Genomic DNA, 16,654 nt, shown 5'->3' on the forward strand with positions numbered 1-16,654 from the left:
TGGAAGAACTGATAAATTCTCCAGGTCACCGTCCTAGCGACTCCTGGCTGTGACTCCAACTCCTAACCCTTGGACCACAGTAGAACCTGTCACACATACGCAGAGCAACAAAAACCAACCATCAGCACCGACTTCCGAAACTTCAGGAGAAAAAACTCAGCCAACTTTCTTCAACACCCACCTCCCCCCCCCCCACCCCCTTCCTCCCCTTCCCTCACTTCCGTCGGAGTGTTTGGGGTATCACATCTGCTCAGAAACAACTGTACAACTTGCCTGAAGTCGGCTGGCCTACGTGGATTTACCTAGAAGTGGTCACACATTTTCTTTTAAAAAATAGATTTTGATTTCCCCCTCCTCTTCCTCCCATCCCCTCCGACCCCCCCCCCCCCCCTCTCACACACACACACACCCCTACCCCTTCCCTCGCACCCCCGCCCCGGTCGGCAAACCCACAGAAAAATCTGGGAGTTGAACGCCTTTAAAAATGAGCACGTTGGCTGGACCCGTCCCAAGGATGATGCGGCCAGCCCCAGGACAGAATTACCCTCGCAGCAGCGGGTTCCCATTGGAAGGTGAGCCGCACATGCTTTAACTGACTGAGCACATTCTGGGCTTTCTTAGTCCAGTTCTAAAGACGCCGTGAATCGCGCAACCGCAGAACCTTAACTCCGCAAAGGCGATATGAGGCTTTGCCCTCTCAAGATTGTTGTAGATGTAGCTGTAATTGTCTTGGCCTTTTTCCGGGAGAAACCCTTTCTAAAGTTTCTCAGTACTCGATAAAGGACGTTCCCCGATGATCATGTTCAATGTATCCAGTGAGTAGGATCCGACTGCGATTTGAACTCTCCGTTAGCGCAATCACGCAATAGGTGCACCTTAAAGTTAACGGAGGCGATCTGAAATCAATCGGAAACAAAACTCCTTCGTCGTTTCAAGTATCTTTAAAGTTTTCTTTTTAAAACTTGACCACATGTACGAAGCGCTGGGTCCAATTCCTGGGCTAGACAGTTCATTGTAAACACGGACTGCGCCCGATTACTGAATCTTCAAACCAGATTTTTGCAAAAGTGTTGAGATTTTCGGTTCCTTCATAAAAGGGGTGTGTGGGATGGGGGAGGTAGTTGAATATATATTTTAACTATTGCCCTGATAGAGGTTGAAGAGCGTCCGCTCAAAACCATATGATGCCATTTAATGTTAAAGATTATTGCAAAGTGACATCCAGGAACAAGGACAAATTCTACACCAAGAATCTACCTTGTTCTAGCATGTCTCCCGCAAGGGAATCGAGTAAGGTTTATAAATCCCTCTGTCGACTGGTGTGCTCTTAACAACGTTGTGATGTATTTTGATTTCCTCTCCACTTCTCTGTGTGTTCGGTAACATTTCAACGCATCTATTAATGCTGCCGTTTTCACTGCAAATAGTGTCAACGCCTTTAGGTCAAGGGAGAGTGAACCAGCTCGGAGGAGTTTTTATAAATGGCCGGCCTCTGCCAAATCACATCAGGCACAAGATAGTAGAAATGGCCCATCACGGCATCAGACCGTGTGTCATCTCCCGGCAGTTGAGGGTCTCCCACGGTTGTGTCTCTAAAATCCTCTGCAGATACCAGGAGACGGGCTCCATCAGGCCAGGGGCCACTGGGAGCAAACCCAGGGTAAGTCAGTCTAAACTCTTCAGTTATTTGATCAAATGCTTGATGAAGTATTGGAATTCAGTTGATGTGAAAAGCGCAGCGTTGGTTCACCTACAAAGTGTGTCCGAATGGCGCTGCTGTCTCTGCCAACATTTTGAAGGCGCTTTAAACACAGACAAGCGAGACCCACTGAAACCACCTGAGGAGTGGTGTATCATCTTTAGAATTGAAAATCAAATCCCGCATTTTGCAGAACGCGCCCTAAACGATAACACTGCTAATGTGTAGAAGTGTACCATTCGTGAGCGACTGTCATTATCAAGGCGGTACAAATAACATGAGATGTATTAATCCAAATGTCGCTGTTTCAATATAGCTGGACGTTCCTGCAAAAAAATGATTTGACAGACCTGTACTTAAGGCCCACATCGTTAAAACCCATTTATTCAACGTGGTTTGTTGAAAGATGTAATAACATTTGATCATCTGAAACTGGAAACACATTAGGCAATCTGAGGGACCAAAACACACAAACCTCTTTAAAACAAACGGAAGGCACGTGTAGCAATGAAAATGCCATAACTAAGGCGGTGGGATTGCAAGGATGTTTTCTTTTTAATTACTGGATACACAAAAAAGACAAACTCTCAAGTCAAGGTTCATTACTGTAATGTACTTAGCCTGGATTTATTACATATCAGAAATCCAGTCTTTTTTCATTCTCGCTTGATATGCAATATATAATAGAAACGTGCAAGTCGTTTAATATCTTCGTTGTGAATGTCCATAAAATTAAAATTTCACTTAACCCTTTGAATAAAAATGTTACATTAGATCACATGAAATTAAGGGAACTCGAATAATTTAAATGTCTTTCAGCATTTTCTTTATAGGGTAAACTATGCTTGTTCACAGTCCTGTGGGATGGTCAGACTGTTCAGTGCTTATTTATAATGCCAAAAAAAGCACACACGTTATTACTTGATTCGTAGTTTAATTCATAATATGGATGGTTTTGTCACAGACAATTAAGCACGCAGGTTGTAATGACCAACGATTATCATAATATAGCCCATTAAACACAGAACTTGTACAACAGCTCACCGCATTTTCAATAACGCGCCTGCAAAGTTCAAGTGCTGACCTACAGTTGTTAACAATCAGTAAAGCGTTTGTGCCTAATTTTGTTTGTCCTTGTTGCCTTTTCGTTCACTGCAAGCCAACTATGTTAAATAAATAGCTCTAGATCAGCAACCAAATGCCTGAGAGAGGGGAACTACGTCCAATAAAAGCAACTGATGTGAACGCTCAAAAGTTTATTGTGATTTTAGCTTTGTTTTAAATCATGTTGCGTGGAACATAATTTTTTCTAGGGCTTGATTGAGAAATTATAAGAGCAGTAACTTTTTGTCGGGGATTATTGGAACTTGAAAATACAGTACATTGCTGCTGATTTCACATTTGCATATCTCTATAATCCCATACAAGAACCAGGCCATCTTTCCCAACTGCTCATGAAACCCAATTGTAAATCACGTTTTATTTCTTTCTTTGCAAAAAACATAATTCATAAAGCAAATGGCAATACCAGACGTGGAAAAAAAGATCGAGGAGTACAAGAAAGAGAATCCTGGAATGTTTAGTTGGGAAATCCGGGATAAGTTATTGAAAGACGGCATGTGTGATCGGAACACCATTCCCTCAGGTTGGTTTAATATTTGTGATTTTTTTTCGATGGGGGGTGGGGGGCGGGTAGAAGGAATCTAATACGAATTTAACTAACATAGAGAAATAACTCTTCTGGCTTCATCTATGTCTGGAAGTGACCGTAAAACATGTAAAATGTGTCCAGCTGCGCAAGCCAATAAAGAAAGCTTAAATTGCTCATGGTTTTAACGAATTGCTTCAAGTAGGTTCCGGACTTCTAATGCCTCCAATTTAAAAGAAATACTTTGCGAATTCATTTCAAGTGAAATGTTATTATTTGTCAGGATTACCAGAGAGCAATGCTATACAGTTGTGATAAGTTGCCATTTTGCAGACTGGAATTATGGTCTACATATTGCAGAGAGAGAAAAGAAATCATGGCAAGAAACTGAATGTGCCATAGAAGTTGACGCTGAAATGTTAAGGGATCTTTCTATCTTAAGTTCATCCTTTTAAGAATAATATTGTCGAAAATTATAAAATAGAACAGTTTTATTCGAAATTATAAACCAATGACTGAATCCTAAATAATCTGACGTTTAACTATATAAATGTAAAATTGTGTCACCCTTTTAAATTGAGAATAAATTTGATCGCTTTTAACAAAAACAAAAATTTCTTCCAAACAAGTGAGTTCAATAAGTCGCATTCTGAGGAGTAGATTCGGAAAGAAAGAGGAGGAAGAGGAAGACTGTGAAAGGAAGGAATATGAAGACAGCGATAAAAAGACCAAACACAGTATAGACGGCATTCTGGCAAGCAAGGGTAAGAGGTGGAATTCGTCTAATTACTGGTGCACTTTAGCAATTCAGAAGTATTAATTAATTAAATATTTATTATCAATTTTATTTTTATGGAGATGTATGAGGGAATCCCAGGACGATTATTGCTTTACATGTTTTGCTGGGTGGGTGGGGGGCGGGGGAGGGGAGAGTGTTAGTATCTTTTAGTTTAACATTGCACCAAAAGGGAAAGGCTTTAACTAATGCGAAATACATGGATGAAAGTTCATATACCCCTCACTGGGGTAGTAGCAATCACGCTGCCCCCGAGACGGATGCGGCAGAATGACCACGAGCACAGTTGCCTGCTGTAGTAAATGCCTTGATGCCCTTAGCTTTGTTTTGTTGTTCTGGTATTTTCCGAAATCAGAGAAAATGGACGGAAGTACTGCTTTCGTTCTGTCTTGTGAGTTTTATTGAGCTGGTTTCGGGTGATAAAGTTTACGCCAAGGTGTTAAAACAATTTAACAAGTTTAGCAAAGGGCGGCGATATCAAAGTTGGATACACAGCCTGGACAAGCCTTATCAGCACTGCAACCTGTTGATAGTTTGCCGCTTCACTTGTGCGCCAAGATAAAGAGACAATTTCTAACCTTTATCATTTGACTGCAATTTCATTTACAGTTCGGGAATGTTGTCAGGAGAGATGGGTTTATTTCTGTACGGTCAGTTTTCAGTGATTATTTGAAAGCAGTAGAACTATTTACAGTGAGTAAACGGGACCGAGAATGTTAGCAGTTCGCCAGTGCGTGTTTTATTGTTACCGATTTCTTGTTAAATTCGAAGATATTTTCAGTTTCAGACCGCAGGTATCGTATGTTTACTTTGTGTGACCAGCCTGTGGATACAGACTCTGTTAAATAACGATATTAATAACGACCATATGTAATTCTGAAGAATGGAAAATGATTTCAGTATCAACTTCAAAAGTCTAATAATTAACTTTTGAAACAACTCTTTAAACTTCAGCTATCATAACATTTTGTGAAATCCGCGGTTTTAAAACTTGCGTCCGATTTTGAATTCGATTACCAGCTTTTAAAGTCCCGCACCGATAATGAACATAGATGCAAACATCACAGAACCTTTATCAAAATGTAAATGAACCCGCCCTAGCTTCTATTATTTGAAGTGGACAATCATGTCGATTTTATGTTACTGCATGATTCCGAAAGGTTACAAGAAGTGCGTCAGGTCCTCACTGATTTGCCATCCACGAATTGGGCTACTGTCATCGCTCCCTTGCAGTAAGAGTTTTGAGCAGATCAGATCTGGGTCAAATTAATTGATTCCGTTTTGACTAAACCTTATCAAGTCGAGTTGATCCAGTGCAACTTGGAATCGAATGATGTCTTTAATGTTGCAATATTAGGAAAACATAAAATTATAAATTGTGATCAAAGGGTTTCCGATAGTAAATCGCACTCTAAAGATGAATTATGCTTTAAATGCATCTGTTATAAACATTCGCCCGAAAGAAAGAAACCTTCTGATGTAATTACGTAAATCTATCGATCCATTAAAAATTATCTGAAATATTCTATTCAGCTAACATGCAATTGAAATTGGAAATTCACAGCGTTTGGGTCGTTTCCATAGATTGAATTTCATGGTGATCTGTTGAATCCACCAACCTTCTGTTTACCTTTCGACATCGATCTCTTTGAGAAGTACCAGAGGTACTTTACGAAACAAGGGACACTGCCAACTAAATTCAGAATTTTGTTTTGTGGGAAGTTAGGGGGTTAACCGTTTGCGAACTAACTGTTCTGTCAAATTCTTTACCACATCTCTGGGGAACTCCGGGTTGTGTTTAATATGATGCCACAAGCAATAAAAAGGGACATCTGTGGATATAAAACGTGACTGTATCTAATAAAAACGAAACGATGGCTCAGTTCTCTAAGGTTAACGAATATTCGTCGGCGGTATACATGTGTTTTAGCTGCCTTTAAAGTCCAACATTCCTTTTAACGGTTTCAACTTTAATTGTAATTGAAGGGTTGTCAAAAGATGTCTAACACTTGAAAGTCAATGACATTTCGCAGATTTGACTGTGGGCCTTTTGCCTAAGCAACAGTGCAAGCCTAAGTTGCTAACATCAAACAGAACCCAACATACTTCACAAATCCTCCAGTTATATATTTGTAACAAACTTAGAGTATTGTAGACTTCAAATATCAGGCATTAACCACTATTTAGGAAAGCAAACTGTCCCTTAGTTTTTAAAAAATATATGTGCAATAATAATTCCCTGGGTATCCCCTGAATGTCGTCAGGAAAGTGGCTCCGAATGAATGGCGCAGTCTGCTTAGCCCGGTACGGGACTGGAAGTGAAGCAGCGTGTGAGCAGGTTCATGAAGCGTGAGAGCTAGTTTGTAGTCCGCACTGTTTATTGATCTGATTAATATGCCATATTTGCCAGTTGAATTGTCCGGGTGTGTATTGAGTGAGCCCCTTTCTGGATCTAACACCAAGAAAAAAGTATCCCAGCGTCTCGTTTTAACTTGTTGGGCATTGTTGCGATTTGATTATCTTCTTTTCCTCGCTAACAAAGTACCTTTTCGCAAAGACATGTTTTGTTAATCAAAACATCGAATCTGTTTAAAAAAAAGGCTGGAAAACTCTTGGAAAGAGTGTATAAATTTAAGTCCCTTTTAACGAAAGCTTGCGCACAAGCTTTGACACAAAGTGTCTCTTGTTGCTGGAGTCCATAGACCTGCCCGAATTTCGCTGCAAATAGGATCTTGAGTAGACAAAAACGACCAAATGAGCTGGTCAAACATTTGTACAACTTTTCCAGCTATACAAAGAGGTCCTTGAATACACAATCCACACTTGGAGATGAACTTGGAAAACAAAGAACCCTGAGTCCATTGAAAGTTACACTTTAGGCTTGGCGGGACAAAGCCTATGCCAGTGACAGCTTGGTCGCCACAAAAGAAGGAAACCTTTTTGTAATTCAAGGAAAAAAAAAGAACAGAAACCGTCCAAACAAAAGGCTGAGAAAAGACATTATGGGCTTGCAATGAGGGATGAATTATTCAGTGATCGCCAGTAGCAGCCAGTCCTTACAGTTTTATGGACTCTCTCTTCACCGTGGATAAACTAGCCATTTTCACCTACAAAATGTTTCTTTTGCCATCTTTTAGACGGCGTAAGATGCCGACTGTCATTCAAAAAAATACAATTGGCATCATTCGATTGAGCGAAGGCTTTGATTTAGGGGCTGGCGTTAGGTTGGATGGCGGTGGGGGGGGAGATTGGGGGGGGGATGTGGTGGTGGCAGAGCTCAGAAAGGCGGCGATTTCCTGCAGCAAATAGGCGAGAACTCAACCTTTACAAACGGCTATATTTTATGTGAGCGGCGCATTGCGGATCGGGGATGTGTAAAAGAGCAGTGTTTTTATTCTAAGGTAGTCTCTTCATCACAATGCCATTAGTTTAAACGGGGAGAAAACGGGGGTGGGGTGGTGGTGGAGGGAGAATGTCACCCTTCCACTCTAATCATTTCAGCAAACAGTTTATGCTATAATTAACCCTAACCTAAACAGGTTGTCCACCTACTGGAGGTTTCCGTCTCTCGCCACCGCCTCGCGAACATTGCACCGTGCCGTTTGGGACACTCACTTATGGGCCGCGCCAATTAATGGGTCACAACTTCGAAATAGTTCAAGGAGGAACATAAACACAATGTCTTGTACCGACGTAAAGTGGCTGACACATCACTCACAAGATCGGGACGAAAGATATTTCATTAAAAAGGCATTTATACATCAACGTTGTAAAGACTTGCCCATATCTACGAGAGTTGGGTGAATGTTGCAAAGTGTCCAAAGCCAAGATTTAGCTGCGTTGTGAAATCTATAAAATTGTATCTTTGAAGTTTTTTTTCTTAAAAGAGAGTGACCATTTAAGAAGTATTTACGAACAAGACGTTCTTGCTGGAAGTGGTAGTTTTTTTTTTGGAAAATTATAGATGGGGCGCTATAAGCGTTTCTGTTATATTGAGTGATTGAAGTGTCCGAGGCTGCGCTGCAGCTTGGTTTGAATGGGACGCAGTGTTTGCGCGGAGCTCCAGGCGTGGTCAGGCTCGATTTATCCGCAATCATGCGCAGGTCCAAAATTCAATCAGAAACTCGGACCGAAGCCCTTTCAAGCTGATTAAATCGAGCCTTTTATTTCTTCTCACTTTCATCTTTTCCCGACCCGCCCCCAATTCGCCCGGGGCACAAATTCGTGAAATATCTGTCCGCTCTTTCTCTCTCTGGCTGGGACGGCGGTTCGATTCAGCGAACAAGCAAAGCTGTGAGAGGGGACCAGATGAAATAAGTTTTGCGGAATGTGGGAAGTTTTGAACGCGCCGAAGCCTTTTCGCTTCGTGCAGTAATGGAATTCCTGACAGCTCAGAACTGTGTCCTGCAGACACGCGACTCCCGCGCCCTATCTTAATATTTAGATGTAAAGTTTACAATTACAGTTGTGTTCATTGACTCTGGCTGGTTGCGAGAGGCGCATGGGAGAGGGCAATTAGATCGAAAGTGTGATAGCGTGCAGATAAGGCATTTTCTTGTAAGAGTATATTCTAGATGACGAGACAAGCTAAGTGTGGCGAATTCCGTGTTTTGAGGAGCGATAATCGGTGATTTGGACCGATGTGGAGACTGGCGTTTGTGACTATCGCTTCTCCTAATACAAGATATAACGTGCAGCACTTTAATGACTCATATCGGACAATTAGTGAAACACAAGGTGACCAGAGTTGCAAACCGGCTTATTAATAATCGGAGGATCCCATATGCATTTGGGTTTTACTAACTGAAGTCCTGCGCTGACCCTGTTCTCCAGTGTACACAATTCTAATTTTCATCCGCAACTTCTTCCAAACAAACGGTGTCTATTTTAAAAAAAAGTAAAGTCGATTTCTTAGACGATAAACGACAACTCGGGGCAGTTTTCCTTCCGGTCAATCACATCTGGCTGCTGATCAGTTAATCACAAAAATCACAGCATTAATCAAACGAACCATTTCTGTGGTGGTAAGATTATATATATATATATATATATATATAAACAACCCCAACACCTTCTCATTTAATTCTCTTCCTTAAAAGTCCCCAGCATCCTGATGACATTTTTACGAAAAAAAACGTGCTGCAAAACCACAAGTGTATGGACATCAAACTTTTTTTTGACAGAAATGTTGACTGTTTAAAGCAGGCACTAGTGATATACACTTTCCTCCTTAAGACCTTACTCTGGGAGATTGTCGCAAAGTCAAACCATTTGTATCAGGGAGGGAACAGCGGAAGAATTGATTCCGTTCTGGATGGGTTGCAGTGCCGGGGGAGCGCTTCATTGCTGCATTTGCTGTCTTTCACAGAGATGCTTCGCAATGAGCCAGTTGCATTTGTCATTTCGGAGAAAGATTATCGGGATCGGTCGGCGGAATCCCCGGGGAGATTGTTAGTTTCTTGGGTACACAACCAAACCTCAAAACTAGATGGCCATTTCTCACCTTGTACTGAGCAAGTTGGCTGTTTGTCTTATTCCCCACCCCCGACAAGCAAACGCGATATAAATGCAGGCTTTCAATAGAAATGAGGATTCATTTTAATCAATAACTGCTCCGTGCACCACCTAGTTTCAGGATCATTGGAACTATAGGAGAAAGGAAAATTGGGCTGCTTGTTGTCAAACTAAGACGTTGAAATTAAATGTAATATTGAAGGAGAAAATCACGAAGATCTAGCCCAGCCAATGAGAATAAAACAAGGTTTATTGATGATTCAGTGGAGAAAAGCAGGCTTGTGACGTGTTTAAGAACAGGTTTCAGCGGCCCGGTTTTATATAGCGAGCTAGCGTTCCCCACCTTGGTGGCTTATCAGAAGCACTTAATGCGGAGTCAATAAGGCCAGCCTTGAATGAAATAGTCCAGACAGTTGCCAACATTCATTGTCTCCCCTCCCACGTAAGGGTCTCGTGGTACCGCAGTAATGCCCCGATCTCTAGTCCACGAGGTGCTGACTCGAATCCCACCTTCACCAGAGAACAGATAGATTAAAAAAAGTTCGGCATAAATGACAAAAGGACACGTGCGTGAGTTGTAGTTAGGGATCAAAACTCATGTAGAAATTCACATTTTCAGGAGAGGTAGATATTAAGTAGGGGTGAATGTGCATCAATTTGTTCCAGGCCCTAGTTTGACTGCTGGAAAGGATTCCTCTCCACGCTAGATATTGAAAGTAGATTTAATTTGAGTTTTGACTGTCCATTCATGTACACAAGGAACTGAAACATTTTCGTGAAGATTCTGGCACGATGATAATTTATCAAATATTCTGAAATTGTCGGGGGGAAGAAAACCCTCCAGCAATCGTTTTGCTTGTTCACATCAAGTAGGATGTCGATTCTGTTCTGGAGTGCAATTGGTCACATAAACTTGTCTAATTACCAGCGTGAAATCTCACCCCTCCACAGGTAGATTTCATGATACTATAATTCAAGAGGCACCACAGTGTAATGCCACATTGTGATGGCATCAGTATCCTGATGCCAGAGGGTATTTAACTGCTAGAGAACATTAGTAGGCAAGGCTTTGTAAACCAGCTTCTGTAGCTCAGAATACCATGTTTCAAATCAGATATTTTGAATGCACAAAATTTATATTCAACTTCCTTACTTATTTATTGCAGTTGAAATAAAAATTTTGAAAGAAGGAAAGGCATTATATACATGTGCTTTAAAATAAATTTTGAAACAGTGCCATTTGTATAAATTTCTTAAAAGTTACAGTTTTAATAGATTACAAATCTTTAATAACGACACACTAACCTTGTAACAAGCAACACATTATGTTAAATCTTGATTTTCTTCACCTAAATCAATGCAAGATACAAAATTTTCCTTTTAAATTTCATGAATGTTACATGCAACATTTAAATATTACAATGTTTGGCTTACTGAAGTGAATGGCATATGCATATATATTGATACATTACACCTGCAGCTAGACTTATCATTAAAGGCATCGTCCAATTGCAAGAAGCAATAAATCAAATATTTTAACTTCAGGTGGAGACATAAAGACATGCAAAATGACAATTATTGAGGGATTATAGTATTGAAAAGAAAATTATGTTAATGGGTTTACTGTTTAGAGTTACAGCCAGACATGTTGTAGAGACTGAAGGATTTAGAATATTTTATAGGGTAGAGATAAATTGTCAGCTTTTGCTACCTTTTACATGTTGCAACATTGATAAATAAGCCAGTAGTAATTATTTTCTTGAGATATTTTAGCAAAACAATGAATATCATCAAAACCAACTAAATTGAGATGATTCCAAAGAACATACAATACTACCTCAATGCTAAGATCACTATAGGACCATGAGTTACACACTGAAATGTAGCAAACTAAATTACTTAGAAGGAATAACAGTTTATGCTATGCCTGTTCAATAAGATACAGCATTAAGACAACAAGTTTTGATTGGAAAGGATAGAGTTATAGTATTGCACATGCTGGAAATCTGAAATAAGCACATAGAATGCTGGAGAAACTCAGAAGGTCTGGCAGAATCTGCAGAGATACAAACAGAGTTAAAGTTTGAATCTGATGTGACTTTGCTTCAGAATCTGAAGAAGCATCATACAAGACTTGTGACTTTAATTATATTTCTCTCTCCACAGATGCCTCCAGATATCCTGGGTTTCTCCAGCATTTTCTGTGTTTGATTAGAAAGGAACCTTGAACTAAAAATATTAATATTTCTCTGATCTACAATATACCTTGATTCTTATCATAAATATTGAATAAATGCATTGAATCTCATTAAGATATTAAATGCTAAAGTTTATTCATTGATTTAAACTTAATTTAGTGTAATTATATTCACTTTACCAACCACAAGTTCGCTTCAGTTGAATTTGAGTAAATGAATGACAACAAGAGGTAAGATTTTATCTGAAAGAACAACTCTTGAACATAAATCCAATTAACAATGTAACATGATGGAAAGCCTTGTTGCTTTCATTTGCAGTACTCATAGAATATGGTATGGTTTTGATCAAGTGACTCATTGAAAAATGTTAATTCTTTTTGTCAAACCACACTATATTTATGAAATTTGCATGAATGGGGACAATATGCAATAAAATGCAGAAGTATGGTCAATGGTTATGTCCTCAGTGACTTCCTGCAGAGCAGAATATGCTGATGATGGCTGTGGTCATGCAGCTAGTCCATGCAGATATTTACAGCTAAGGAGGCATGAAAGGTGCTTCACAACTGAATTCATTGGAGTTTTATGTCCCTCTTTGCCTTAGAGCTGTTTTACAACCTGGAATTAAAATCTGAAAGGAAACCTTTCAGTTGCCCTGGCCAAATATTGATCAAGTACTTGTTTGTTGATGCTATTGTTGTATGAAGAGGGGCCAGGAGCTCTGCCCCTTCTTGCACAACTTCTATTGTCATTGTCTTTTAACAACAGGGATCAAAGCTCTCTCTTTTTGGCTTACTTGATTACTGAGAAGGAATCTTTATTGTGGCTAATGTAAGATATTTTAAATGGAAAACATTATTAACATAAGTCTTCTCAATTTAATAATTAACTTAATTGAACAATGAAATAGTTGAGTGAAAATAGCAAAATAGAAATAAATACATTGCATGTTGTATTTCATTAATTCCTTACTGTGATCATAACTGTATTTGAATAGTAACTTCAAAAATAGTGCAATTTATAGTTTCCTATGATTTTGTTTCATTTAACTTCATTATTGAAATGCTTTGTTTATGTTTTAAAGTAAATCTCTGATTCAAACTTGTTCTCACCAAATTCGTCGTGATCTAAATTGTTTTGCATAAATACCATCTGTGGGGCACTTTCTCTTTCTTCGCTTTTTCTAAACCTTCTACCTTAAATCAACACCAGATTTGGGAAATTACTAAGAAGGCTTTCATGACCATGCATTTAAACCATTCCTGAACTGTCTTTGAACCAAGAGAAAATCCAGAAAATAATTATAAAGGAGCAAGAAGCCTTTTCAGCTTTAATTATTCTCATGATTCCCCTTGTAAAATGATATGGTAAAAGGGTAAAGGGAATGAAAGATCAATGTACTTAAGTACACTATACACTAATAACAAGTTAGGTGAATGATTGGGATAAATCACCAGTTTAACGTAAAGGTTGGTTGTTGTGTTCTAGTTTGAATAACTTCACACCACAACAAATGACTTCTTCTGGACTTTTCGACTATTACTACTTCTTGGTAATATCACTACCAATTGTTGTCCCAATTCAAAATGGCCCATTGCAAAAGTGTCTGCAAAAATCTGCCAATTATGCTCTATGACATGCAATCAACTTTGCTTTAGATTCCACATGAAATAACACTGTGGTTCAATTTTTTATGTATGGGTTTGATTATTTTCTCATGGAACTTGAGAGATTTTTTTTGTGATAAGTAAAACTACTGCCACAACCATCAAAACTTTCACCTTTCTAATTTTGGAATGCATGTCTAGTTTCCAAAAGCATGTAGCCCTACTGTATTGTTTGTCATAGTTTTGTTAATGTAAAACTTATAGTTACAATTGATTTTCCACTATATTCATTAAAAAAAACAATTATTACAAGTGTATAATTGCCCAACATAACTTCTGGAAGTAATTTAGTTCCTTTGTGTGATTTTCAAAGCCTTCAACGGCTACTGATCATCATTTTGTGAGAAAAATAGTTGCATTTCTTAACTTTCATGAATTGAGTGGAAAAACAGATATATTTAATGACTTCAGTATTGAGACTTTACTAATACTTGAGATTTGTTGTTATTCTTGTAAAGGAGCTGTCATTCACTTCAGGTTCTTGTTTTCTATGGTTATGTTTTCTTTGATTCATCGTGCAGGGTTATAGGTTGCTTGCTGAGATTTGACGTTAATGTAGATTTAGTTCAGGAAGACAGCAGAATATCCATGACAAAATGCATAAAATCTGTTATATTTTGATAACCATTTCCTTATGTTTTATATTCAGTAGATATGAAAAAATACCATGCAACAGAGTATCAGAACAACCTATTTTAAGTATGAATCAATAACATATCACAAAGTATTTTACAAAGTTAAAATATAAAAGTAGTACACTAATCAATGTCAAGTAGTGATGTGGCTAAACAAAAGTTTTAATTGCTAGAATATTTCATATATATTATGGGATATGTTTTGATAAGTAGTGAATCTAGCATCTGAAGGAGTAACATAGAAATAATTTGTTGTGCTGTGAATTTGGATGGGTGTAGGTTTGCTGCTGGATTCTACTTTAGCTTATTTATCAAAAGTTAAAACATAACTTTTGTTCCATTTTCTATGATAGATTATAGCTACACGCAACACTTTAGCATCTGACTGCAGCAAATATAACTTACAATTTACATAGCAGGGCTAATTAGTTCACCAGAACAGTGCGCAATTTTGAAAACATCTATAGAAGTCTGTTTAAATTGTGTTTACAGAAGCAAAATTTTGAAAGCAGGTCCTTGCATTTTCAATGAATAATGCATTTGGTTTTCAATGGCTCATATACTTTAATTAACTTTGCAATAATTGCCTATTTCATAGTGACTTATTCCATATTTTGGAAATGATTGCACTAGAGGATGGTTTTAGATTCTAGTTAAATAACTACTGAAGACAGTGGCACTTGAGGTGACGTAACAGTCTGCAGCATGTGTTATTGCACAATGAGCTAAAGTTTTGTTGTAGGGCACAGGTGCTTCTTATAAATATCAAGTGCATGGTGTTTCTGCTTAATGTAGACCATTATAGGTTAACCCTTTGCCTAGAAATTAAGCTATGCCCAGCTGGAATTCAGAAAAATAAAAAGGATTAGTCATTCCCAGTGAATGAGATCACCAATCCTGGTTAAATGGTAACATTTTTGTGTGTATATTAAGAATTATATTTTATGAGCAATTTTAAAGTTGATAATCCATGGAAAAATCAGGATTGAAATACTCGTTTGGGCAGTTATAATGTACTAAGTTAAATAGTATGAAACTGCTTTTACCAGAACAATGTAGGGCCTTAACATCAAAATACAAAAGCGGCGCGCAGTTTTGCAAAAAAAAGTCTCCCTGATGATTTTAAAATGGTTAACCTTTCTCCTCTGATACTTTAACTCGGGTTAATTTGTCTAAAATTAACAAGCTTCTTTTAAAAGAAGGAGTCAGAGGAATGTTATACAATTGCAATAAATAGATTTCATAATGTTTGCAAAGCATGATTTTAAGGTCAATGTTTATTCTACCATTAAAGAACTTCTTAAACATTCTGTTGCTAAATTCCTCCCCAACTCCCGTAAGTGCAATGTGCTGAGAAGATGAGCAAGTGTCTTTTTCCAGGCCTTTTCACATTTAATCATTCGAAGGATGTATGCCTCAGATTGACTTTGCGTCAGTTTTCCTGTGGAGATTTTGTTCCATCTCTGGTTGCCATCATTGTCACAACAATAATAATGAGTATTGATATAATACTTTGCAGTGGAGTAAAAATGATGGAGGTGAATGTACTTCAGCCAAGTTTGCAGTCGAAACAAAAATAGGTGGGAATACAATTATGGAGGATGACACAAGGAGTCCACAAATCTGTATGGACAGGTTAAAAACCTGACAGATGAATAATAATGAGGGAACACGCGGGACTGTGCATTTTGGCAGGAAGAGTAGAAGAGCTGAATATTATTTAAATGGGGAAAGACTGCAGAAAGCTACAGCAGAGAGACATGAATCACAAGAACTAGCATCTAAGTTCAGTGGGCAACAGGGAGAACAAATGGAATATTGACCTCTAATTTAAAGGGAATGGAGTATAAAAATAAGGAGGACTTGTTAAAATTATAGAAGGCACTAATCAGACCACAGTTGGAATACTGTGAACACTTTTTGGTCCCCCTATCTAAGGAAATATATAACAACATTTGTTGCAGTCCAGAGAAGGATCACTAGGTTGATGCTGAGTATAGAGGAATTCTCTGTTGAAGAGAAGTTGAGAAGTTTGGGCTTGTACCTGTTTCAGTTTTTAAAAATGAGAGGAGGTTTTATTAAAATATATAAGATTCTCCAGGGGCTTGCCATGGATATATGTGAAAGGCTGTTTTTCTTTGTAGGCGAGTCTAGGAACAGAGGGCATAAACGCAGAGTAAGTGGCCACTCATTTAATTCAGAAATGTGGAGAATATTTTTCTTTGAGGGTCATGAATCTGGGGAATTCTTTACTGCAGAGGGCTGTGGAGGTTGGATCGTAAAGTATATTCAGTGCTGAGATAGACAGATTTTGAATCAATAAAGGCTTCAAGGATTATGGGGACAAGGCAGAAAAAATGGAGTTGAGAATTCTTAAATGAGCTACGATCTCATTGAATGATAGAGCAGATTCTATGGACTAATTGCCCAACCTCTGCTCCTCAATCTTATGTTCCATGGTCTGAAAATTCAACCGTTGTTCAAGATTTGACACTGA

The 16,654-nt window shown here is 38.5% G+C and overlaps 1 protein-coding gene across 4 annotated transcripts in view; it reads left to right on the forward strand.

The window, feature by feature from the left end:
• The first annotated feature begins 666 nt into the window (after positions 1-666).
• Positions 667-16,654, forward strand: part of LOC122555847 (paired box protein Pax-3) — an 88,621-nt gene continuing 72,633 nt past the window's right edge. For 3 of the 4 annotated variants that reach the window (XM_087993685.1, XM_087993687.1, XM_043702049.2), the window contains exons 1-4: positions 667-815; positions 1,428-1,660; positions 3,215-3,344; positions 3,977-4,111. In XM_087993685.1, the coding sequence (XP_087849811.1) occupies positions 794-815; positions 1,428-1,660; positions 3,215-3,344; positions 3,977-4,111 (520 nt within the window). In that variant the 5' untranslated portion in view covers positions 667-793. The remainder of the gene's footprint in view (positions 816-1,427; positions 1,661-3,214; positions 3,345-3,976; positions 4,112-16,654) is intronic. The other variant, XM_087993686.1, reaches the window with a different exon arrangement.

This window comes from Chiloscyllium plagiosum, unplaced genomic scaffold (assembly GCF_037043375.1).
Source record: "Chiloscyllium plagiosum isolate Xiang-an unplaced genomic scaffold, Cpla_swu_hap1 HiC_scaffold_13, whole genome shotgun sequence".
NCBI classification, from domain to species: domain Eukaryota; kingdom Metazoa; phylum Chordata; class Chondrichthyes; order Orectolobiformes; family Hemiscylliidae; genus Chiloscyllium; species Chiloscyllium plagiosum.